Source organism: Trichoderma camerunense, assembly GCF_050948025.1.
Source record: "Trichoderma camerunense strain CBS 138272 chromosome Unknown V8C40scaffold_4, whole genome shotgun sequence".
NCBI lineage: Eukaryota > Fungi > Ascomycota > Sordariomycetes > Hypocreales > Hypocreaceae > Trichoderma > Trichoderma camerunense.
Window position 1 is genome coordinate 1,450,954 of NW_028145366.1, and position 24,038 is coordinate 1,474,991.

Genomic DNA, 24,038 nt, shown 5'->3' on the forward strand with positions numbered 1-24,038 from the left:
CAATGGAAGTACGATTAGAAAAGCCATGTGAAATTGAGATAAAAGACGCATATCGAACAGGTTCCACATGTATTGAGCTCTGTTTATAACGTAGTGGTGGGCAATTGCGTAGCCTTTAAGATACGTTCACCTCCTCACGTCGAATATCTACATATTTATCCAACTCCTCCCGATCAATCGGCTTAACCTTATCAAGTAGCATCCACCAGCCTGATCGTGGCTGGAAAGTGTCGAATGCTCCTTTATTCTCACTGGCAGTTGCCGTCATACCCACAGAACCTGCTATAATGGTTGTGTCATAGTCAAGCATTGTCGACGTATCCAGAACTTTGACAGGGACTTCGACCACGGCTTGTGGCACGTGTTTAGCTCTGATGATTGGGAAAACAACGTCATCAATAACGAGTCTCTTTCGGTCTTCGTCTCCTTCTCCGTCAAATGAGAACATTTTGATGTTTTCATCTGTGTATTGTCGAATCATCTGGCCTTCTTTATCCCAGAAGCAGAATGCCGTGATCCATCCGGATAGCGTGTCAATTCCTCGTCCTGATGCCTCCGCACCAGCTCTGTGGACTGCCTTCATCCAAAACTCTTTTGTAGCTTCGTCATCTGGTCGATCAAATGTTTCAATCATTTTTTCCACCACTTTAACGAGTAGTTTGCTCCATTCGGCAGGCTCATCACCGAATGTCGCAAGTTTGGGTAGTTTCTCAAGGAGCTTTACCCAATCCTCTCTTTCACCCACAAGTGTGACACTTGGGAATCCACAACCGCATAGTAGAATGTACTCAAAATATGCCTTTGTAGTTGCCATCATAACCATTGCCGCGACGCTTATGTCATTGTCGGTTGTTGTGGAAAAGTCGGGCAACATCCAGCTTTGAAGATCTGGATCCCGCACATTTTTTTGGATTAAATTGGTAAAGAGTTTTGCCGCGTATGGTATGTCAAGATTGATCATGGTCTGAGGTGACAAGTCGATGACGAGTTGTTTCTTGCCATCATGTGCAACAAATAAGCTTCTCAACTCTTCAGCATGTGCATTGATATAAAAGCTGAGCTGGACTGTAATAGCCAACCAGATGTCATCAGGACGGAGGACGAGATGAAGATCTTGCTGAAACGCTCGGATAAGTCCATCAACAAAACCATTCCCATAAGGTACCACCGCTAGCCGCTTGTTTCTATTGATATCCCCAAAGGAGTGATGTAGGACAACGCGTGACTCTGGGCCTTTTGGCTTGTTTGTCTCCGTTTCTTCGTTCATCCATTCTTTGTCGCTTGGTATATATGTCCAACCTTTAGACGCCTTCTCGAGGAGGTGGGCCGATGAATTGGACATCTCATCATTGTTAGAACCGACAACCTCAGGGTTCGGTCTCGTCACCACGCTTGCCTTATATACGGGCAGGGGAATGTCTGGTTCTTGTTCTGGTTCTGGTTCGGTAGATTCAGGAGGGAAATAGCGGAGTAGTAAGTTTTTGGTAAATAGGGGGCTCGCTATTACGGCAATCAAGCCGCAAAGGAGAGTTAACCTCCAGCTGAATCGCAGGCTTTCACGATTCATTTCGGTAGAAGTGAGAAGCTAGATGTGATTTTGACGAGTTATCTCAAGCAGAGAGACGAGATTCTGTCGATTTAAGATTGGCGAGAAAGGCCAGATGGCCGATCGGCTTCTCTCCCCTTCTGCATTCGTGTCAACAACGCGATAGCCTAACTGTCGGCTTCAAAAATTCCCTGTACCTTGCACGCCAAGCTCACGCATTTGGGGCATATCAACGGATACAAGGATACAGGTCCGAACCAATTGGCATCGTTCATCCCAAGTTTATTGAACTAGTCTAGGAGAGCTTAAGTGTAACTCTAAATGCTGATGGATGAGACTCCACTCAGTGCAAATTACGGGATGAACTCGTCAAGTTTTCAGGCCGTTTTCTAAGCTACTGTACTAGAATGGCGCTGTGTCTGGCGCCTATATGTGATCAGGAATTTCCATACCTCACCAATTCAGCTCAGCTTTTGCCCGCTTCGTTAGGTGTTGCACAGAGAGGAAATATTCAGAGCACTTTTGAGTGCGCCATCACCGGAATCTTCTTGATTTATTTTTATAACCTCATAAGGTGTAAAAAGCAACTTTAAATTGATCTATTAGGCATTCCATTCTTAATCTCGTAAATCTATAGCGTCTCGTGGTATTGTTTCTATCGCTGTACCTTTCTAATACGAGAAATCCCCCCACTGTATGTGTAAGACTCCGCTAATTCGACAAGTCACCTTCTCCTGTAGTATTATCATTTGTTTGCAAAGAAAAGGTCATGAATCAAGTCCCAGACATTTAAGCACTGGCGGCGATTCGGGCCTTGTGAAGAGCGACAACTTCAGCTTCATCCTTGATGGTCTTGATGGCGGCAGGGCGAGCCTCAAGGCGGGCTTTCCAAGCAGCGAGGTTCTCAAGGTGAGACAGGTCGACACCAGAGCGGGAGTTCCAGAAAGTACCCCAGACATAAGCGTCGGCAACGGTGAGGTTGTCACCGAACAGATAAGAGGTCTTGGCTAGGCGGTCGTCAAGGAGCTTGTAAGCCTTCTGGAGCTTGTTGGAGTGAAACTCAATGCCCTCAGGGGTCATGAGCTTGCGCATGAGAGGAATGTGCTTCTGGGCAATCTCAGTGGCCAGCTGGACGAGGAACTGGTCGTATTTGACACGTTCCAGGGTCCCTGCAGCGGGGACCAAACTGGCCTCGGGCTTCTGATCGGCGAAGTATGAGCAGATGACAATGGTCTCGGAGATGATGTCCTTGGTCTCGTTATCCAGCTTCAGAGCAGGGACGTAGAGAAGAGGGTTGACAGCAGCAAAGTCCTCGCCACTGGAAGTGCTCTTGCCGAAGACATCAAAATGAACGAGCTCGTGCTCAATTCCAAGCTCATTGGCGATCAGCTGAGCGGCTCGAGAGCAGGTGTCGTCGGCGATGTAGAGAGTAGGGGCCATAGCGAAGATTGTAATTGGTAAGACTTAGAAAAGGCTTGACAGTTGGTTTCTGTTTGTTTTAAGGTAGTTGAGTTGTTAATTGGATTGAAAGCGATGCAAAATGAATTGAACACTGAGTCCCGGATCAAGCAGGGCACTTATATACTTATGGTTGCCCATTGTTGAGCACCGAATTGAAAACCGAGTTGAGGTCCAAGTCGCACACCGCGGCTTCGATGTTTCGCCATTACTACCAACATACTTACACCCATTAGAAAATTGTAAAAGCGCACGGCAACTATTTGCACCTGAAGCGGGGAGCCCGGCCAGTGAAAAAACAACAACCAGCGTAGGACACTGTGCTAGACACGGACGGCCTTAGGCTGCGGAGCTGTTAGTTAGCACTCAGTAAAGTTGGGAAGAAAATGCGATGGACTGAGGGGCTTCTTTGGCTGCAATTGTCAGCATTTCGCCTCGCAAATGTTTGCGGCAGGTTTCACAGTGGATTACTATGGTTGAGGGAATTCTGCAAGCAAAACAGGAGAGGGCAAGAAATTGCATCGAAGCGGTGGTCCCTCGATTTTATATATTCATACACTTATAAGGCTTGTCGCCTTGATTATGAATACAAGACATGGCGCAATGCATTTCAAATTGGACATTATCAATTGTCGATAGCTTCACGGGCGAGGATTGGACAACCAGCTGGTAAAGATTGCACACTTCTGCATTGGATGCTACGCTGCTCTGGGGAACCCTTGAACAAATCGTGTCGTGGTTGTGTTGCAACGAGATTCCAGTGCTACGGTCGCCGAATCACTGCAGGTGGTGTGTTAGAAGCGGCCAATAGTCGCACCAGAAAAGAGAATCGCACCACTTATACGCGAGAAATGACAGCAAGATCCGATATCTATGCACATATACGAGAGATGCGAGCCATTACATTGACATGAGTGCTTTTACCATATCTATGGGATAAAACTACTGTAACGCTTGGACAGAAAAATCGCACCGTTAAATACCTATTAACAAGATGCCCATATCAAAAATGTGGTCCGTTATTGCAGCCGACCAGAATCACACCAACCTAGCTCTCTCTTATCTCTCGGACGTCAATTTGTCCGGGTATTTCTGTTCCATCCCTGATGCAGCCTGCTGATATGGCTTGCTGTTGGCCATCCTGTATCTGCTTCAACATCTTGTAGGAGCTGTACAACAGCTGTCCGTAATCGTGGCTCCACCAAGCATTGTCCAGCCAGGAAGAGTGGCTGCACTGAGTGTATCCGAGCGGCAGGACCTGGTCGACCAGCTGCAATCCCGCATATCTTTGTACAATGATCCTCTATGTCTGTCAATATCTCTCGATAGTAAAGCAGCATCGCCTGGGGGTTTGATTGGTCGGTCGGTTTGGCGAGGAGTAAAAGGATGCGAGCAAAGTGATAGTATGAGAGCGTCGCTGCGGACACTGCTGATGGAAAGAGTATCTCGTCGAAAACTGGCTCTACCAGACCTTGTGATAGTGTTAAATGGCTGGAAAGCTTATAGTGAGAATATGGCTCAAATTGTATATCGAGTTGAGCGTGCCACCGATCCAAGGCGTTCCAGAGATGGTCCCAGCTGCTATTCCGGTCCACGTCCTTGGTCCCATGATCACGCCGGCTAGGATTAGTGGCAAACTTGTCAATGATTTGAGTTATCAATATGAACAGTTGCACCCAGGGTGTCTTGGTCATGGATGGGTGCTCATTGAGACTAAGCCCATCGTCGGAGTCTCCCAGCCCGTTATACGGGATTTCACAGTCCAGTATCGATAATCTTTTTTGATCATACGAGTTAAGGAGATCGTGGGTCAAGCAGTGCCAGTAGCTAGCCGAAGCCGCAGGACTGCCATGAAATTTGAAGGGTGTGAACGTCGGCTGTGATGTTGAGCCATCGTTGGGGTATCTTACTAGCTGGCTCTTTATCTCCCGGATCCGCCTACAGTCGATGTTAGATTTGTTGGCGTCTTTTCAATAATAATCAACTCATGAGGTTCGCCCATCTTTTTGCAGAGCAAACCTCATGAGAAATATCAACAATCGCTGGGGTGAGGCATTGAGAATAATTCTACTTGCAGACATAAGGCAGGTACTTACGTATAAAATTCATCATAATTCGAGTCAATCATTTCATAAACGGTCAAGATGGCATTACTCGCCATTGCAACATCCGTCAAGATCGAACTAGCTTCAGTAGTGTAAAGCGGGGACGGGTGCTGCGAGTTTGTAGCTGCTTGATGGTAGTAGCTGGCAGCTTTGAAGGCCCAGTCAACATTGCCTGCACTGGGATAAAGTTCCGTCAAGGCCAAGGTGCTCATGGGGCCGCAGTTAGTAGCTCGGAAGCCACCCAGATTGCTCAAATGCTTAGCAGCAAGTGCCGCTATTGCGTATTTGAGCACGGGGTGAGTCCCAACCAGACGAGGGACACAAGTCTGGAAGAAGCATTTGTCTCCGAATATATCTAACCTAATGTTGTCCATCAGAAAGTTAGATCGCAGTCCGCGGCCAGGATGGAGACATACCATGGAGCCAGATTGTCCGTATAGTGCCGGAGGAGGAAGACAATCTCCTGTTCGCTCTCAAGCATAAACTCCGAGGCTAAAGCAGCAAGCCCCATCTCAAACTCGCCAGTTGATCCAGAGGATATCAATCCCGGGGATTCCTCAGGGGCGGGTAAAGGAGCTCCGAAGTGACCGGGCTGCAGGCCAACAACACTCGCTTCATTGACATGATGATCGCCGAGATCGAAGCCCAATCCGACCTGAAGGGGCATAGATGAATCCAAGTTCTGTAGGGCATCATCAGAAGCTTTGGGGAAGTCCAATGGCGGGATATCCAAATGCTCTGGCCTCTGGCTGGTCGATACCGTGTTGGTGCGGCGGATCTCTATGACAGCGTCTTCATTTGTCTCGGCGAGTTTCCCAGTAGATGCCTTTGCATCATGTGCTTTAGCTTCTCGTATAGACTGCCTCTTCTGTCTCTTGCGAGGCGGCTTGGCGCCATTGTTGATGAACTTCCAGTCTTCTGGGTATCCCGGACACTCATGCTTACCAGACACACACTGCTTACAGTTGGGTCGTGTCGCATCACACTGATGCTGCCAGTCAGAGCCATTGTCGCAAAGTCAACACCAAAGGAGACGCCGGAAATCACATACCTTGATGTGCCGCTGCCTGCATCGTTGACATGCTGATCCGGGGGACATTGCCGTTCGCAGCCTACGTTTACCGGTTCATACAGCAGTCAACCAGTGTATATTATGCCCCTCTCTCAGCTAACATCAACGGCCGTGCGAAGTGTTTGTGGTGGGTGGTGGAGGATGTTACCCATTGAGGTAACAACTCAAGCTTTGGCAGAATCAGGAGATGTACGGAGTGTGGAATTAAGAATTGGCAAGACGTAACACAGCTTTATCCATGTCACATGAGGACAAGAAAGAGAAATGCCCAGATTGAGTTTGATCAAGCTCTTTCACTCGCTCCAAGCAGAGCGGCCCAATGTCGGTAGGATGACGTTGCTGCTTTTGGCTAAAATGTCCGCGTATGCCGGTTTGGGCAAATCTCCCCAGTCCGGCATCTCACGGTTATTTTGCCTCCACATCACTTTTCGAGGGATGCCTGCTGCTAGGTCATAATAGAGCCTGGCCTGGAAATCCTCTACGCTGCTTGTTACAGCCCGATTCATGAACTGGCCCTGAATCCTCGAAATCATATCTGATCTATTTCACTACTTTGAAGCAAAGCGCCATGGCAGAGTCTGCTCAGTCTCAAGCCAAAAGACGGCGGACGTCCACAGCGGAGATCAGTAAATATCCCGTCATCGCCGGGTACAGAATCTCTACCTATGCCGCGCCAGGGACTGTTTTGACCATGAATGAGCAGAAAATCATATACCATGCATGGAAGAGTGAGTATTCCATACTTTTAATTATTCTATGGTTTTCTCTCCACTGCGAAAGAACACCAAGGCAGAATTTCCGCGGTCGCAATCATTCTTTATTTGTAATGTTCGTCCTCGCGACGATTCTGCTTATTTGAAGCCGTTGGGCCTGCGTCTACATCCGCGTCATAATCCCAATTGTTGGTCACACAGTCGAGAATACTGACAGCTAATACTTCATAGAGAGCGGCTCACCACACAATGCATTGTGCTACACCTGTCGCAAACCAGGCAGCATGCTAAATTGCCCCACGTGTTGCCGGTCATATCACCAAAATTGTGTTGTCCCGAAGGTGTCGGAGCGGCAAAAGAAGTTCTACTGCGATGCATGTACCAAGAGAGGGTGGCATATTCAGCCGCCATCATTTGAAGACAATAAATCGAATCACCTTCACGCCAAACCAGCTAATGAGCCTGTTCAAAGACCTGCAGCCGAACCCGAAGAGCCCAAGCCAAATTTGGAGGCTCGTAGAAGTAACAGGTTGAAGAAGGATGTGGCCAAGCCTGACGATACTGAAAGCTCATCTACCAGGGTAACGTCAAGAAGGTCATCAGAAGGAGATGCGAGCGCAGGTGGACAGGGTGACGTGATGCACTCTCTCCAGAGCCTCCGAGAAAGGGTGACAATTCTCGAGAAGGAAAACGAGGCATTGCGCCTCAGTTCACGCACGAAAAATACAAGGAAGCGTGAGCGTACCTCATAGTGGGCAATTAAGGAGGAAAATCTTTTTCAGTTAATGCGGCGATTGCTTTTTGTTTGACAGCGAGCTACAATACACAAGTTCATTATACTACTACATAAACGAGTTGAAGTTGTGCCCAAGCCCATGATCTCACAACTGAATCTTCTCTTCAGTAAAGCCTTGCAAGTAAAGTCATCATTGTATCTACCTCAAAATCACCAGAATTCCAGCAGTCAAGTATAAGTATGTTCTCCATCCTGCTCATATGTATTAAGCTGACTATACAAGGCCCCAGTCTGGAATATCTACCTTTCTTGGGAAATCTGTATGAAGAATGACGTCAAGGCAATGCCTTTTCATAAAACATAGTTCAGAATGCTCTCCCAGTCGCGGATGGCATTTCCCTATTGGGCATAAGACAGTTAGGTGAGACGCCCCGATAGGCAATCCGAGGCATGGAATCAAGCTTTCGGAGTAGCTTCAGATGGGAACAATGACCATGTTTGTGAAGATCTACATATGAGACGAAACTCCATTAATGTTGTAGAATGTGTTTAAGAGATAAGAAAAAAGAGAGCCAAGATGAGAACTATAAAGCAGCCTTGGCTCTCCATCATTATGAAGATTCTGTCAGACACCAACTCCAACCATCGAACAACACAACTCTAAGCCAACAACTTCAAGCAAATCTTCAAGAAAGTCATACCATTAGAAAAGCTATAAAAAATGGCGTCCTTCGCAAGCCTCCCCGCCAACAGAAAGTCCACTCCAGCTCCCTTTACTGTGTCAGTTCCGGAGGAAGAGCTTAGCGACTTTAAAACTCTATTGAAGCTATCCATAATTGGACCAAAGACATACGAAAATGAATTGACAGATGGCCGATTTGGTATAAGCCGAGACTGGCTGGTTCAAGCCAAAGCAGAATGGGAGAAATGGGACTGGTAAGATCAAACTCACGAACAGCACCCGATGGGCAGCTTCATGGCTGACACATTACATGTAGGCGAAAATGTGAAGACCGTATCAACACCTTCCCCAACTTCACTCTCCCCATCAAGGAGGGCGGTGATGTTTTCAACATCCATTTCGTAGCATTATTCTCTCAAAAGCCCGATGCAATCCCTCTTCTCTGCCTGCACGGCTGGCCAGGTAACTTTTTGGAGTTTTATTCTATCCTGGAGATCCTGACTCATCGCTACACCCCGGAAACACTTCCGTACCATATCGTTGTCCCTTCTTTGCCAGGCTATGCCTTCTCTTCGCCTCCGCCTCTCACACGAGACTTTCAACTTCAAAACATTGCGAGTATTATGAACACATTGATGATTGAGCTGGGATTTGGCAATGGATATGCAGTTCAAGGAGGAGATATTGGCAGCAAGGTTTCGCGTGTTATGGCTGCAACTTTTGACACGGTTAAGGCTATCCATAGTAAGTTACAAGCGGGAGTTTGTCATTACAATACGATACTAACGCCCGATGTAGTAAACTTCTGCATCATGCCCGAGCCAGAGGGGATCAAGGACGCTCAGATTAGCGATATCGAGAAGGAGGGCCTAAAGCGAGCTAACACCTTCTTGAACCTCGGCTCTTCATATGCTCTTCAACAGGCAACTAAGCCTAGTACAATTGGACTTGTACTTGCTTCAAACCCGATTGCGCTTCTTGCATGGTACGCGACCTTTCCACAATGCCATTCCAGGATCCAAGACAGCTGATAAGTGTATTAGGATTGGTGAAAAGTTTCTTGCTTGGACCGATGAGGACCCGCCGCTTGACGAGATTCTTACTTCAGTCACGCTCTACTGGTTGACTGAGACATTCCCACGATCCATCTACCCATATCGACAGGTAAGAACACTCTGCTTTGAAAGCATTGTTGAACATATTCTGACAAATTTATTAGCTGTTTACCCCCGGCGTAATTGGGGCTCACGAGAACCCTGAATGGTACATCAAGAAACATTTTGGCTACTCCTTCTTCCCGAAGGAGCTTGCACCAATCCCCCAAGCTTGGGCCAAGACGACTGGCACTCTTGAGTTCTATCGCCAGCATGAGAGCGGTGGCCATTTCGCCGCCATGGAGAAGCCCGAAGTTTTGCTTGCTGATGTGGAAGACTTTCTTAAACAAGTTTGGGAGTTGTGAATGCGACCTGAGTTACAGGTGGGGTTATGGCATCTGTGCTTGGTATAATGCGAATTGGTCTGGGATTTCGCTTGGAAGTGGTAATTATTTATCTTTTTATGTGCGATATAAAGTTAATTTAGTTCGAATAGACGAGCATAAAAGATCGCTAGATAAGTTTGTAGCCCACCGACCAAGTCGGTCGAAGAAAAGTCTCCGATGAAACAAGAGTTTAAACAGGTTTCAGTTCCGCTACGGCTAATACCGAAGCTTTATCCACCAAATACAGTCGACTACTCCACATGACCGCTACAATATAGGTCATTTATTAATGATGTTGTTATGTCACGCCAACTTTAACAAATTACTCAACCGCGCGATAGATGCCGCGTAGACGGCCACTCGGCCAAACATTTTCATGCGCCCATCTGACCTGTTGGTTATACAAAAATTACCTTTGACAGTTAGTGCTTTAAGCAGATCTGGCTCCGGGCAAAACTAGGCTACATCAGGCAAATTGTGTATGCTGTGGCATCTACCGATTTGACCACTGCGAGATTCATGAGGGCCAGATGAGATGACGTCTCTGCTCGATAAGCCCAGAAATGGCAATTCGAAATGTAGGAGGCTTGCCTATATCTCTTTGTGTATAAGTAGTTTAAAGTGGCCACCATCAACAATACTCATTCACCCGTACGATTCCCCAGCCGCAATTTCGTCTGCCACATTCTACAGAAGCTCACAATGGCCTCACAGCATGTATCCAAAATCTTTATCATCGGCGGCACAGGAGTCCAAGGGGTTCCTATCGTTAAAGCACTGGTAAATGACAAGAAGTATCAGGTTCGAGTTTTAACTCTGGATACTTCGTCTCGCCGCGCCAATGAGCTTCTCGCTCTGGGCAATGTGGAACTGCTTCAAGGCACTCTCGACAATGAGCAGACTCTTCGTGACGGCTTCAAAGGCTGCGACGGAGCATTTGTCAACATCGACGGCTTTCACACGGGCGAAAAGGCTGAGATGTACTGGGCCATTCGCACATATGAGATTGCTATCGAGGAAGGTGTCAAATTCTTCGTGTACGGCAGCCTCCCCTATGCACTTAACCTAGGAGGATATGACTCAAAGTTTAACGCCGGACATATGAATGGGAAAGGGGGAATTGGACAATGGATTCTCTTCCAAAATATCGACAACAAGAATAGAATGGGCGCAAGCCTTTTCACAGTGGCTCCATATATCGACATGACCATTGGTGCTCAGACCGTTATGACACCGACCATTGAGGATGGGGCTCTCACCTGGCGTGTTCCACTCGGTGAGAGTCGTATGCCGTTGAGCTGTCTCGAAGATTGTGGCCATTACGTCCGTTGGCAATTCGATAACCCTGAGTGCGCCAGCGGTATGGACCTCGTAACTGCGATGGAGCATATCAGTTTCAAAGACTTGGCTACTGCATTTGAGAGTGTTACAGGCCATCAAGCACAGTATATTGATGTATCTTTGGATGAGTACTGGGCCAAGGGCGCCTTGTCAAGAGTTGCACACTCACCAGTGGGCGCTGGAGTTGATACAAAAGATCCTAATACGATGACTATGCAACAAAATTTTACCGGATTCTGGAATGCTTTTAAACATGAACTATTCCAGGTAGACTATGCTCTTCTAGATGAAATTTACCCGGAGAGAGTCAAAAGTGCAGAAGATTGGTTCCGTCAACAAGACAAGGTATTGCAAAGCTCTGGGAAGGGAGGTCTCTGGGATAGAGTCCAACCCGAGAACATCTGGCCGGTTCTGAAGCGAGGGGAAGATGGAGGAAAGAAGTAACGTATATTTTAATTTATTAGGCAAGACATATTCGTCTCTATAATAGTTTAATTGATAGCAAGCGGTGATACTCAAATGAAGTGAGTAAATGGGTGCGCCAGATTCTACACGACTGACGTCTTACGTCGCTTCCGTGGCTTGGGTCTTTTTCTTCTTCCACTGATCAAAATCTGGTGCCAAGAATATTTTGCCATCGACAATTTTTCGGATCGTGCCTATGGCCACCATGATCCACAGCAGCGTTACTGCGACCGACGCAATCTAAGTTGCAGATAAATTAGCATCCAATATCGTGACAAAGAAATTCGCAATGAGCAATCGAAATAGCCAAACAAAGAGGAACGGTGAGTATAGGGAAGGTATAACCTACAGTTCCCAAAACATTGAAGAATCTAGACGGCAGTTCTTGTCCAATCCCAATAGTTGCACCAGCCCATACACCAAGTGGGAAAGTAAACCCCCACCAACCAATGTTGAAGGGGAATTTACGTCGACTGATGCTGGCCAACGCAAAGGAGATCCATGCCAGACCGTTTGCCCACATGATGAAGCCAACAATCCAGCCTATCACGTATAGTATCTCCCCAGAGTGGGTGCCCATCTTCCCAAGGGTGCCAGTCTTAGGGAAAACTTCTGCTGCGACTTTTCCCAGCTGCATGATCGCATATCCGCCTTGGCCAAGAGGTGCAACGGGTAAGAACATGGACACGATAGCCTCAGGAGGCGGCAGATTGTGCATTGAGAGCCGTTGGTAGAAGATCACTAAGCAGGTAAGAGACAGAGGCATTGCGGTACCCCAAAGAAAGTATGATGTGATGAGAGTCCACAGAGCATGCTGTTCGTTTTCCAAAACTTCGGCTACAACTGCACCTATGGCGGACGCAACAATGGGAGCGGCGATAGGCAGAAGCCAAGTTGCAGAAAGCGTCGCCAACTTGATGTCGTGAGTATGCATACTGGCAATTACGTTAGTCCTGGGGATTGTGTTTCATAGTTTATAAATGGTCGGTAGCAGACGTGACTTACATGACAAATGGTATCCAGTAACAAATTATGATCGATATAGCAGCGTCAATCCACCACAACGTCCATGCCTATTGAACAGAATTTAGTTACTGATTGAGACTTGTCATACTTAGTTACTGTGACTAACCAATGTAACTGTCCAGGGACCCCATGCCGGTACACAGACAAGAACAATCATTTCAACGATTGTAGAGAGGGCAATTGGAAATGCTCCCAAGAGGAGAGGTACTGCCGAGTGTCTAATCATGGTCATGAAGAGACCGGGGTATATCAAGTACCGCAGAGCGGATATAACCGTAAAGAGGATAAATAGCGTAAGGTTGAGAACGAAAAAGATGACAGAGATCCAGTATAGCCACGCGCCATTGTATGGAATATTATGAAGAAGAATCGAAACAATTCCAGTGCCCATGTTGACTGTAAACCATCTGCAAATCCTTTAGACTCCATTCTTATAGAACACCACAAACCATAAGGTTCAAGCACGACGCGCCCTTCAAATGACCAGGCCAAGACATGAGGGGCGAGGGAAAAGGGCAATGTGTAGACGTACGCTGGAGTAAACGCGCGAACAACGATCCAAATATTATTCTCGCGCTTCTGTAGCGGAGGCGGACTGATGTCCAGTTTGTCCATTTCGCTTTGCGGGGCATCAACCGTAGGATTTACGGTCACGCCGTCGGGCGGTGATAATAGAGTTGTCGAGGAGGCGGTGATGCCTTCTGTGCCGTGCCTTGAATCAGGCAAAGCCTTTGTTCCATTAACAGCACATGTTCTCTTCACAGTGCCGTCCATGGTGGTATCTCTTCCTACATGAAGGAAGGGCCCTCTCGAAGGTAGCAGGAGAAAGAGATCAGCAGCGGGACACTATGCCAGATGGTATCGATTTTTGTCGGCTAAACGCGCAGGTCTCAATACTTATTATATAAAAACCCGTAAAGCTTTAGAACTGCCTTTTACATCGTTGGTCGCAGCTGGACCAGTAGGGTGCTGTCCCTGACTAGTGGAACAGGGCTCACCGAATACCCGGCCCAGCCCGCCCAACTTACTTACACGTTCAAGAAACTCTGGAATCTGCCGTGATTGTAGACATTTCGCGGTCCACAGTAGGCCAAGGAAGGCCGTAGTTCGTATAAGAAAGCAGATTATAATCACTAAAAGCTGAAAAGAAGAATTCTTGAATCACCGGCTCAAACACCGAGCAGAACAATACCCGGCCCGGCCGCCTCAGCTCCACTGGTGGCTTCGACTACTATGCATGAAGAAATCCACTCCGCAATAAGGATCTCCGGCCAGAAGCTTGTTCAGTGGACAAAATTCGGCCGCTATTGCCCTTGTATTCCCGCCAGCCCAGCTTGCGGCATCTTCCTTTGCCACCTGTAATTAGTCAGTTGTCCTGTTGCTCGAGAAATGGAACAATACAAAAACATCAAATCCCGCGGTGTTTGCAGACACACCTGGCGATCCATAGATATGCTGGCATTAACCACAACCGAATCGCGACTAGTTGACAGAAACATTTCGTGATTGGTGTAAAACTGCAGCGTCTTGTTGGAAAGCGAGTTTTGTCTCCTCCACATCAATTATCCTCACCATACCATGTCTCAAGTAAAAAGAGTAGTGAAGAAAATGTCAATGCCCCCGGCAAAGTTGGCATGCCTGCATTGGTACATGCTGTCTCCTTTCCCCTCTCAAGGTTGTTTCTAATGAGCCGCAGTCGCGCATCGAGAACACGCTGTGATGGTGAATTACCATGCCACAACGTAAGTTACATAGCCGTATCCCCCATTTTAGCGATACTAGTACAGCAAGGTTCCTAACGTTGCCTTCTAGTGCGAAATCAGAGATCGGGATTGCTCTTATGTTCCCAGTAAAAGGGGCGGCTCGCGGAAAAGGCGGGTTCAGAAAAAACCCGTTAGTGAGAGCGAGGCCTCGAGGTCTCCTTCAACTCAGCGTCTGTCACTTCCTCTTGCTGCTAACTTTCTTGAATTATAGTTAATCCGTCTAAGCAGTCCTTACTCCTGAGAGTATCGAACATCTCATTTTCCCTGGCGCCGGCCTAAAACGCCCCGAAGACATTGGAGAGGAGCAGCAATTCTATGCGACAAGCGAAACTCTTTCTGTAGCAGAATCAATCGACGACCATTGTGCGAGGGTATATGACAGCGAGCAGGTAATGTAAGTGAGACTACTTAATAGACTCCGATGCTGATTTCACAATTGGATTGGCTGACGAGGAAGAAAAGTTTGAATGCATACTACATATTTATACATCAGTATTTTCCAATACTCCCTCCACCGAAAACTCGTCCAACTGTCGATTGTCCCATTCAATGGCCTCTGGTGGCTGCGGAAAAGATGGTTCCGCATCAATCGATCTCTCCGCTTAGTCTTGCACTCTCTGTTGTACTTGTTCTTATACCGCTATCACAGGAGGCACGCTGTACAGCCACGGCATGTGTCTCGTTTCGAAAAGCTCTAGCTCAAAATTTCGCACAGGCGGCCCTTCAACGTATTGACGCAGATTCAGAATATCTTGACTGTATCTCCGATCGCCAGGTAGGCTCTATGACCGCAGTTGAACAGCTTTCAATATCCCGCAATCCGTTGCATCCACAAACGCCAGTAGAGCTAGAGGGAATTCTGGCATTGCTTCTTCTAAGTAACTATGAGCACACAGAGCGTGCCAATTTGCTCAAGATGACAGCACGAGCAAGTCAAGCGTTGATCATAGCAAAGAACATGTCCCTTCATCGGATGGGTCTCGAAAATGATACTTTTTCAGAGGCTAAGAGGAGAGCTTGGTGGATGACGGTTCGTGATTCCCACGCATGGATAAATGCCAAATCGTTAACTGGCGAGTAGTAGTTCTGTGCTCATCTATGTTCTGTGGTGCGGCAAAGTGTGAGTGTTGGAAACTATATGTTAGAACTCAATCGAACTGACTAACATCAATAGGCTTGTTTAAACGTAGATGATGACAGCCAATTCACAACCCCATACCCGAAGTTAGAATCCGATCCAGAAGTGAGTTGATTCATCGGCACTTGTACTTTCGCAAACTAACTCTAACGCCTCAGGCGTGGTTGATCTTCCTCGAAGCTCTGCGAATTGGAGTTGCGAGTGTCAAGTTCACCGCCAGCTATAACGAACATCTAAGCTCGCACGCGGATATGTCTAAAATATTCGAGCAGATGAAAATACTCGACAAATGGGTGCTTCAAGTCTCCTCTCGGATTGAAAGCTATGCTCCTGTTTCTAGCTCAATGGAGCTTGATCCTGCCTGCGAGTCAGAGACAGCAGGAGTAATGCGACGACTTGCTCGCATCAGATTATCCAGGTACCTCTGCTTCTAATTTCGCAATTTTTTGTGCATTTCAATGTTATTAACAACATTACAGCACAAGGATCCGTCTCCATCGATTTCAAGCATTCTCAGACACTCCGCTCTTCACAGAGAATCACTGCGATCTTACAGTCCCGAACACTCTCAATACTTCTTCTAGTATCACCAGTGATGCTATCGCCGCCTACACCATTCTCCAGTCGCCTCCATTCACATACGATCAGTCTACCGAAATTTGCGTGGCATCAGCCCTAACAATTGCACGCCAGCTACAAAGATTGCCGATTCCCAAGACATCTGACGGGGTGCTTAATCGAGCTATGCCTACCTGTGCATGCTGTGCAATGCAAGCCAGCTACGTTCTTCTAATGCAATTCTATAAACTTCACGCTATGCCCCATGCCGCACGAACATCATCAGGCGACTTGTCTGTGGATACAGAGCGCCTCACCGATGAGCTTCGGCATGGCTTAGAGGATATTATCGGGGCAATGAACAATTTCGCCACTTCGTTTGAAGCCATTGCGGGAATGCGAGGTTCGTATATCTAGTCAACTTCTAAACCTACATGAATATCACTGTGTCGAATGCACTGAATGCTGACAGAATTGGTACTTATATATTAGATGAGATTGAGATTGCCTATCACATTGCTTTTCCACATATGGCAACAGTTGCAAAGTAGTTTGCAGGGAGTTTATGATTAATGATGTAACCTTAGGAAAAATCCCACTCGTTTGCATTTATGTTTCTCTGTTGCTTCGCTTATTGCCTTAAATCTGGGAGAGCAGACGGTGATTTTCCTTTCTTTCGTGGACACGGCCCCATTGGTGGCCACTCAGCCCATTCCACACAGCTAGCCAGGTCTACGACGCTACTTAACTAGCTTACCAGTAAGTGGCACATACACAGCAAGAATGCAATTTTTAAAGAAGCTATGCAAAATAGAACGCTTTGATGTAGTTTTATACTAACCCAAAATTAACTGCCGTTGTAGAGTTCCAAGTTCTACCCAAGATTGTAAAGGCAAATATAGATCATAGCTACACTCCCAGAAAGAACAAGCTTCCTAAAACATCTCCAGAAACTCAGGTGCTATGCTCCATCCCCAGAGCTGGTAGGCACATTGGAAATAAACACGGACAAGAAAGCTGCATATCTGTTATGTATAATTATTAGTAGACGTCATCTGTGTAATGGATTGAAACATACGCGGCCATGGCTGCAAAGATTTCCGGCGTCCGTCCATTCGTCATCACGCTAAATGCGGCCGTAAATATAACTGCAAAGATGGAAACGATGATAATTCTGACGATTCCAGAGGTGAAATACACAAGAACGGGAATTGGCAAGATCGCAAATGTCGCTGCTATCAAAGTGAGGAGGACCCTAGCCACGTGCCTGATTTGACCAGTTGAATAATATTCAACAGCCGTTCTCGGGGACGAGCCCTCTTCTTTCTATGCCCATGTCTTGTATTAGTATTCACATGCAGGGAATAGATTTGCAGAAATACATGTATCTCACCTTGACTCGAAAAAACCGATACCAGTGTTTTTCCAAGTATTGTTCCAGCATTTCCTTCGATGCATGTCCACCCGAGAGACTGACCAGATCTTCTTTTTCATCAAGAAAGTGAGACTCTGTTTCGGTAGTAGGCTTGGTTCCGTCAACCCAGTTAGCGACGCTCTCTACATGTATGCTAGGGGCTGGTTCCAATGCCAACATGAAGACCTGCGACTTCACAGCGTTTTCTATATGGGCTAATTGTCAGCGTCGTGCATGGACTCTTGAAAAGATATACATATACCATATTCCTGTAGCTTAATTCTGATTTCTTTCATCAAAGCCTTCCTTGATTGGTTCGAATCTTCTCTTCTAGAGTGTAGGTTCCATAGATCCTGTTGCGATCCACTGAGAGATTCCTTAAAGTCAATTTCTTGCAGGCGGGATTCCAGTTCCATTAGCTCATCTTGGAGGTAGAGAAGGTTACGGGCCGACAGGGCAGAAAAGCGACGAAAGATGAAAAAATCCTTATCACTGCCGATAAAACTTGCCAGAGAAGGGTATCCTCCCGGATGGTTGCGCTGAGATTGCGCCCGTGCTGATGAATTGGCCGCTTCTACATCTCTCGGATCCGAACTCCCGGCAACTCCGCTTGAGTTCACTGCATTATTGTCTGGTGTTCCGTTGCGAAATCTCTTGACCCTCCCCGCCCCAGCCATGCGGGGGAGTGGCAGCGGTTTGGAGTTTGTGAGCTGGTCATCATCTAGTCCAAGGATGGCAGACACTGGAAACTACGTTTTAGCATGGTTGACTCTTTTCTAGATTTGAAACGAGTCTTACCAAGCTGCTTTTGTGTCTCATCTTGCAGTCTATCCTCCGATTCATACGGCGTACGCCGATGTGAAACACTAATGCCAGCCATTAGGGTGAGATAAAGCAGCAATAGTGCGTCGAGAGCCCCTTTGGTGAGAATTGTATTTCCAAATGGATAAAGGAAAGTCTAGGTGCTCGCAAAATTGTTATTTCTAGTTCACGGGTATTTTTATAACATAGAGGTACCTGACCCTGGCTGCGATCCCGTATCTTTTAGGCACCAATAGTACATGTACCTACGCACCAACGAAATCCGGACGCGCAGATACTGTAGCATTCGATAGTGTTAGGTACATGTAGGTACCTATGGTTGCCTATTAAAGACTTGTAGCATGTATATAACGGAACATTCAGGCTAAGCTACATGGCTCAGATATCCACCTCAGCCGTAAAGAGAGGATTCAATCAACGCTCAAAAACCACAAATATAGATTCTCTCATTACTTTGCATGGTTGGACAGCTGGTTCTCATAATGGACGGTAGTTGATGATATTGATGATATTTTCACAACTTTACTCTCTTACAACAATGTGAATTACTCGCACGCTTGCGTGTTATAACATGCCTAGCCGACTAGCTGTCATAGAGTATTATTTCATTTCCCGACAACATCTATAGACGCCGTGAGCACATCATGATGGCCCAGAACTCAAGCAGCCTATGCTTCTATTGAAACCTATAGGAATACCCACGTCTTCTTGAACATCCGAACTTGGACGGCGCCATCCCTTAGTCTATGCTCGTGGGCAGTGGTGTCGTCATAAGCTCTAGAATAACGATTTTGATTTCTCTATTGAGCCTTTCAAGCTGATTTTCGGCTCGCGAAAAAAACTCAGCGATAGCTCTTCTCTGTCCATTTGCCTTGGGGCCATCCGAGAGTCGATCAAGGAGAGACTCCTCCATCTCTTGTATTCGTTGAACAAGGGGGCAATTACAAGCAGGCTTACACTTGAACCGACCAGACTTGTACAAGCCCAGTTTTGTAAGCTCTCTCCGGTTGTCAGACAACCCACCTTTGATCACTGGCATCTTAGCGGGATCGCCACCACTTTCCAAATAATCCCTAAAGGGGAGGGCGAATAGGAAAGTTCTTGGTGGTAAACAGTTTCCTAATACTAATCCACGGGCGGTATCTAGGAAGCTATCGAGCGCCGAAATAACGGCTGCTTCATAGCAAGCCCAGACCGGATTTGCAATAGTCATGTAATCTGAAACGGACGGGTCTATCATCGTTCGGCGCGAAAGCAGTGACTTGAGTTCGACAGCTATTCTTCCTCCTCGTGTCTGGTGCATCTTGAAATCAAACCATGGAGAAAGAAGCTTTGCCACTCTCCATTCGACACAAATCAAGTAGCGGTGCTCGTCTAACCCCGGAGGTCGGTGTAACATACGTTGCATCTTGCCTATAAAAAAGTTGATGCAGGCAAAAGTTACACCCTCAAAATCCATGTCATCGGCCTCTTGTAATGTCATATGTACCCTCTTGTCCAAAACTGGTTTGAGGGCAGCTAAAAGCGACGATAAATGGTAAGAATCTTTGTATCGCTTTCTAATTAAATTCTCTGCTCTGGTCTCAGCATCCCATTCTGCCAGAATATCATCAGCGCATCTGGCAAGCGTCCGATAGTGTTCTGGACAAGATGGATCCAAAGTGCTGGAGATTCCTCTCCGCATGTACCGGTCGTACACAGATATCAAAGCCCGAGACTTGTCAGGATAGCTACCGATTTTATCAGTCGACAAAAGTCCGATCAGAGATGAGGTAGTCGAATTTTCGGCTAGAGTGCGATAGACGAATTCCTAGAGATTGTTAACAAGGAGTACGATATTACACCAGGCTTAAATAGTCCGGTAACTTACTGGAGCTCCGTATACGAAAGAATGATATGGCCAACCAAAATCTAGTGACTGCATCCCGCGCACCAGTTCCGAGGATGTATTGAACTCCTGGCCAAAGATATCAATAATGGGTTCCATTTTATCCTCGCTGGCAGCATCTCTTTTGGCAGAGACCTCTCTGATACGATCCGCCGCGATGATCCAAGTCCAAATAACACAGGAATTGTCATATTGCCCTATTAATCCTGGTGGGAGTAGTCTCCACCATTCGATTGGGTCGGAATGACCCACGAGTGCAGAATCTCGTCTCTCTTGGAGCAGCCATTCCGCATGTCCTCTAGCATTGGCGGCCCGAAGCCACCATAGATTAAAGTTCCTTATCGGTAAGCTGTAGAAGACGGAGCCCCCATAGTCATGTAGCGCCGCTTGTAAATTATCTTGAACCCATTCGATAGCCATGTCCCAGAGCATGCTAAGGCATCCGTGTGTATCTTTCTCTATGACGTGCAACATATACTGGCGTATTTCTCTAGGCTCGGCTTGGGTTACTGAAAAGTCAACATTGTCAGCCTTAGTCTAAGTACATGCCGTTAACCCAGACCAGCAAACCTTCTATCTCCATCGTCTGTCTCTCTTCGAGATAGTGATACAAATTTTCCATCATGTACTCTCTAGCTTGTTGTTTATAGAGCTCGGCCATTTCGGATCTAGCCAAATACTCTCTATTTTTCGCCATTTCTATATAATACTCTTCGTCGCCTTTTGAGATAATTAGTTTCCGTACTAAAGATTGGGCCACAACAACAGACAGAGACTTGCAGGAAGTAAACGGATCCGCCCAGCCAGGATGGTCAATCTGCTGCTCGTCTAGAAGTTTTGGGTACAATCGAAGAGCATGCGATTTTGCTCTTTCTGATTTCCCAAGTAAGCTCATATGGATACTTCCTGTCGAGTCAGTCTGATCATTGCCATCTATTGGATGCATACTAGCAGCTTCGGCGCAGATGATACCAGTCCTATACCAGCTCCAGGCGGCAAGCTTCTTAGTCTCATCCGAAGTAACTTCAAATTCGTCATATGCTAGACCAGTATTTAGCTTTTCATCGTTTGTGATATTTATCTATTACCATAACATAGAGCTTTGGCAGTCATACTGGGCATTGAAGGCCACCCTTCCCATAACTCGGCCTTCGGCTTCGCCGAAGGTGTGGATTGAGGCGATTCCTCATTTGTTGAAATCGGGTTGTGAAATTTCGCGTCAGCGGCCTGTGGACGTGAAAGGAAAGGAAACTTTTCGTCTGAACAGATTCGGAGGGGTTAATGCATTTTAGAAGCTAGGTATACAGTATACATCAGAAACTCACCTTCTCGGAATGCTTTGACTCGTCCTGCGCCAGCCATTGATGGGAGATCAAGTGGCTGGTAGTTGTTGATGGCTTCATCCGGTATCTCAAGAATCTCGCAGACTTGGAGTCGCAATGTATCAATATCGGTCTTCGGATTCAGAGGCGGTTCAGGAGAAGGCGCTTACTTTGATGGAGAGTCCTCTCGTCCATCAACCTCTCGTCGCTCTCATATGATGAACTGTATGCTGTGATCAAATCCGTACCGTCCGGATTCAAGGCTGTTTCTCGTTTGAATTCCATCTTTATTGGATATGCCGGATGCTAAAATTAACTGTGAAGCCTATCAGTATTGCTTCTGGCCCCGCAGAAGGCTGTGGTTGTATCTTCCAATAAGCTGATCGTCTGCCTTATATGAGATTCCGGGCATTAATTATTCCTTTCCTGCATGTACGCATGTATTTCTCATGCCCCTCAGACTCGCCTCTTTCAGCCCAATCAAATGTGTTGAACTCTCGAGAGCCTTGCCGGACCCCCGCATCTCAACACCTCCTAGCTACATGTAGGCAGCAGCATTTTGTATCAGCATCTTGTTTACACCTACACCAGCGTTTCCCAAAAGCTACTATAGCGAAGAACGAATCCAGGTCAATCCGCAAAAGTCGATAATCAGCAGGAATGCCTGTCACGACACGGCCATCGCCTTCCAAAGTGGGGAGGAATGCGGACGAAGAGATTGCATTCGAAGATGACGAGTCAATTTTTGGAGCTGTTACCTCTGGCTGTCGCAGTCCTTATAAGGAAGATTCAAGGCAGTCCTCACCTACATCGAGCACGCCCGAGATTCCCCTCTTTGGTACCGGTTTTGATGGACTCCCAATCATCGCATCCTCCATCAATCCTAAGAGTACATCAAACGGGGAATCCACTGAGGGCACGGTCTCCATATACGACAATGGATTCGTCAACGGGGTCATCCGCGCCTTCAATCAGGACCTCCACCTGGTCATCCGACCTGACGATGTTTGGCAGGCTATTTTGCTACAATTTAGTCTTTTCGTCAATGGAAATGCGGAAAGCCTGCGAAAAATGTTTGTCACTCACGAAGGAAAGCGTGTGGTGACCGTCGAATTCACGCCCGACCCCATCTCTGGGCTGGATTTTGGCAAAGTAGCCCAGACATTTGCCTCTACCATCCAAGAGAAGGTCATCGATGCAGAGCTGCGTGAATGGATGATACCGGATTTTTCTACAACGACAGAGCATGATAAGGCTGTAGCCGCATTTGGTATGATGGGGGCAATGAAGGAATATTTTAAATATCAACTTATTGCTGGATGTGGTTTGCCTAGCGTAACATTGCTGGGGTCCCGATCCGATTGGGAGAAGCTCGGAAATCGAATTCATAAGTTACATAAATATGGCGAAGAGTGCAGCCGTTGGGCTGGTCTACTGCAGCCTATTATACGTTATATGCTAAAAACCTTTGATGAATCAGATTCACAAGAGGTTAAGGACTTCTGGCTTCGTGTGGCTTATGAGGCAGGTAGGGAGGGTTCTGGTAGTGGTATCTGCACGCTATCCGGCTGGATCACGGCATTTGCCTATTTCCGAGATGACGGAAGGGTTACATGGGATTATAAAGAAGAAGAAATCTCTCAGATGTATGAAGAAAAAAGTACGAGGTCGCCCGCATGTTCACCAGATGAAGACCGCAATGAAGACCGCAAACGACTAGTGCTAGACGGGGTGTCGTATCCGTTGATCAGACTGAACGCTCTACCGAGGGCCATAGTTCTGTTGCCTATGACCATAATTGACCTGGAGGCGAATGTGAAAATATTTGCTACGGCTATATCTGGTATCATCGGGATGTCTATCTCGGAGAATGGAACAACAGCCCAACCAGTTTCAGCATGGTGGGTTGTGGAAGAATTCGAAGAGCCAATTAAAGTTTCGGCAGCTAATATAAGGGCTGCGTTATCCGTGGCTGGTTCATCCGCCGATGGAACCTCAAACGATTGCTTAAGCTCGGCTGATGTCCTGAGTAGCGATGAGGAGATGGGACTTGATGAAGATTTCGATGATGAAGATTTCGATGACGAAGCTCTTCCATGATGGAGTCTTATACGATTGAGATATAAACAATAAGTTGGTTGAACTGATCGGTCTGGACTAATCGGGCGGGTTCTATCTGGCAAGTGTCAATGCAAGCGTAGTGAATCCTTACAAGTCGAAACCTCAAATCTAATGAATACAGCACAAAGGCAAAAAACATACAACAGCCGGTGTTCGCTGATGGTCACCCACTCAACTACTAATCTGCCGGTTAGAGGCTTGTCTATGGGGGAGCAGACGGGACCCCGAATTCTCCTCTACCTATGGTCGTATGTGCTAGTTTATCTCTTCAATCAGTTTATAACTATGAAGCATGAATAGGTCGTAACCTTGTATACAGTAAATGAGATAGCAGATGTGTGGATCATACCTGTATATTTGCTACTTTATGGTGAACTTTTAGCGCGCC

The 24,038-nt window shown here is 46.8% G+C and overlaps 10 protein-coding genes across 10 annotated transcripts; 4 read left to right on the top strand and 6 right to left on the bottom strand.

The window, feature by feature from the left end:
- Positions 1–22: 22 nt before the first annotated feature.
- On the bottom strand, positions 23–1,718 carry V8C40DRAFT_237711 (DUF4419 domain-containing protein). Its single transcript, XM_083214297.1, has one exon. It carries the CDS (start codon positions 1,565–1,567, stop codon positions 116–118), a length of 1,452 nt encoding a protein of 483 aa, XP_083076401.1. The 5' UTR covers positions 1,568–1,718; the 3' UTR covers positions 23–115.
- Positions 1,719–2,129: 411 nt separating this feature from the next.
- On the bottom strand, positions 2,130–3,535 carry V8C40DRAFT_237712 (glutathione S-transferase family protein). The gene has a single exon (XM_083214298.1). The coding sequence runs from the start codon at positions 2,984–2,986 to the stop codon at positions 2,336–2,338; it is 651 nt and encodes a 216-aa protein (XP_083076402.1). The 5' UTR covers positions 2,987–3,535; the 3' UTR covers positions 2,130–2,335.
- Positions 3,536–3,937: 402 nt separating this feature from the next.
- On the bottom strand, positions 3,938–6,498 carry V8C40DRAFT_162548 (Zn(II)2Cys6 transcription factor). The gene is made up of 4 exons (XM_083211490.1): positions 6,161–6,498; positions 5,526–6,094; positions 5,101–5,469; positions 3,938–4,942 (listed from the first exon to the last, which is right to left on the bottom strand). The coding sequence occupies exons 1-4, from the start codon at positions 6,206–6,208 to the stop codon at positions 4,078–4,080; spliced, it is 1,851 nt and encodes a 616-aa protein (XP_083076403.1). The 5' UTR covers positions 6,209–6,498; the 3' UTR covers positions 3,938–4,077.
- A 251-nt stretch (positions 6,499–6,749) lies between these two features.
- Positions 6,750–9,771, top strand: V8C40DRAFT_273442 (epoxide hydrolase; the record flags this gene model as incomplete). Its single annotated transcript, XM_083220483.1, has 7 exons — positions 6,750–6,909; positions 7,375–7,629; positions 8,545–8,566; positions 8,629–9,056; positions 9,111–9,297; positions 9,356–9,476; positions 9,532–9,771. The coding sequence occupies 7 exons, from the start codon at positions 6,750–6,752 to the stop codon at positions 9,769–9,771; spliced, it is 1,413 nt and encodes a 470-aa protein (XP_083076404.1).
- A 687-nt stretch (positions 9,772–10,458) lies between these two features.
- V8C40DRAFT_285488 (uncharacterized protein) lies at positions 10,459–11,577 on the top strand (the record flags this gene model as incomplete). The annotated part of the gene is made up of 1 exon (XM_083222383.1): positions 10,459–11,577. Exon 1 carries the CDS (start codon positions 10,495–10,497, stop codon positions 11,575–11,577), a length of 1,083 nt encoding a protein of 360 aa, XP_083076405.1. The 5' UTR covers positions 10,459–10,494.
- A 120-nt stretch (positions 11,578–11,697) lies between these two features.
- On the bottom strand, positions 11,698–13,015 carry V8C40DRAFT_273444 (TDT family transporter; the record flags this gene model as incomplete). Its single annotated transcript, XM_083220484.1, has 4 exons — positions 11,698–11,838; positions 11,948–12,533; positions 12,604–12,671; positions 12,731–13,015. The coding sequence occupies 4 exons, from the start codon at positions 13,013–13,015 to the stop codon at positions 11,698–11,700; spliced, it is 1,080 nt and encodes a 359-aa protein (XP_083076406.1).
- Positions 13,016–14,343: 1,328 nt separating this feature from the next.
- V8C40DRAFT_273445 (fungal specific transcription factor domain-containing protein) lies at positions 14,344–16,634 on the top strand (the record flags this gene model as incomplete). Its single annotated transcript, XM_083220485.1, has 8 exons — positions 14,344–14,366; positions 14,437–14,540; positions 14,616–14,781; positions 14,994–15,417; positions 15,562–15,630; positions 15,684–15,943; positions 16,005–16,486; positions 16,576–16,634. The coding sequence occupies 8 exons, from the start codon at positions 14,344–14,346 to the stop codon at positions 16,632–16,634; spliced, it is 1,587 nt and encodes a 528-aa protein (XP_083076407.1).
- A 261-nt stretch (positions 16,635–16,895) lies between these two features.
- Positions 16,896–18,464, bottom strand: V8C40DRAFT_237730 (uncharacterized protein). The gene is made up of 5 exons (XM_083214299.1): positions 18,296–18,464; positions 17,760–18,239; positions 17,477–17,703; positions 17,162–17,409; positions 16,896–17,108 (listed from the first exon to the last, which is right to left on the bottom strand). Exons 1-5 carry the CDS (start codon positions 18,375–18,377, stop codon positions 17,045–17,047), a joined length of 1,101 nt encoding a protein of 366 aa, XP_083076408.1. The 5' UTR covers positions 18,378–18,464; the 3' UTR covers positions 16,896–17,044.
- A 594-nt stretch (positions 18,465–19,058) lies between these two features.
- V8C40DRAFT_263319 (uncharacterized protein) lies at positions 19,059–21,814 on the bottom strand (the record flags this gene model as incomplete). Its single annotated transcript, XM_083219453.1, has 6 exons — positions 19,059–20,129; positions 20,190–20,716; positions 20,778–21,248; positions 21,323–21,466; positions 21,533–21,634; positions 21,700–21,814. The coding sequence occupies 6 exons, from the start codon at positions 21,812–21,814 to the stop codon at positions 19,059–19,061; spliced, it is 2,430 nt and encodes an 809-aa protein (XP_083076409.1).
- Positions 21,815–22,024: 210 nt separating this feature from the next.
- Positions 22,025–23,772, top strand: V8C40DRAFT_237738 (DUF4419 domain-containing protein). The gene has a single exon (XM_083214300.1). It carries the CDS (start codon positions 22,190–22,192, stop codon positions 23,627–23,629), a length of 1,440 nt encoding a protein of 479 aa, XP_083076410.1. The 5' UTR covers positions 22,025–22,189; the 3' UTR covers positions 23,630–23,772.
- Positions 23,773–24,038: the final 266 nt, after the last annotated feature.

Bases quoted from the DNA above. Each gene is read 5' to 3' on its own strand.
- V8C40DRAFT_237711 (XM_083214297.1), bottom strand. From the start codon at position 1,567: ATGAATCGTGAAAGCCTGCGATTCAGCTGGAGGTTAACTCTCCTTTGC.
- V8C40DRAFT_237712 (XM_083214298.1), bottom strand. From the start codon at position 2,986: ATGGCCCCTACTCTCTACATCGCCGACGACACCTGCTCTCGAGCCGCT.
- V8C40DRAFT_237738 (XM_083214300.1), top strand. From the start codon at position 22,190: ATGCCTGTCACGACACGGCCATCGCCTTCCAAAGTGGGGAGGAATGCG.
- V8C40DRAFT_162548 (XM_083211490.1), bottom strand. From the start codon at position 6,208: ATGTCCCCCGGATCAGCATGTCAACGATGCAGGCAGCGGCACATCAAG. The intron at 5,470-5,525 runs GTATGTCTCCAT...GGACAACATTAG, and splicing joins ACGGACAATCTGGCTCCATG to GTTAGATATATTCGGAGACA. The intron at 4,943-5,100 runs GTAAGTACCTGC...CATCGACTGTAG, and splicing joins AATTATGATGAATTTTATAC to GCGGATCCGGGAGATAAAGA.
- V8C40DRAFT_237730 (XM_083214299.1), bottom strand. From the start codon at position 18,377: ATGGCTGGCATTAGTGTTTCACATCGGCGTACGCCGTATGAATCGGAG. The intron at 18,240-18,295 runs GTAAGACTCGTT...CGTAGTTTCCAG, and splicing joins TGAGACACAAAAGCAGCTTG to TGTCTGCCATCCTTGGACTA. The intron at 17,410-17,476 runs GTGAGATACATG...ACATGGGCATAG, and splicing joins ATCGGTTTTTTCGAGTCAAG to AAAGAAGAGGGCTCGTCCCC.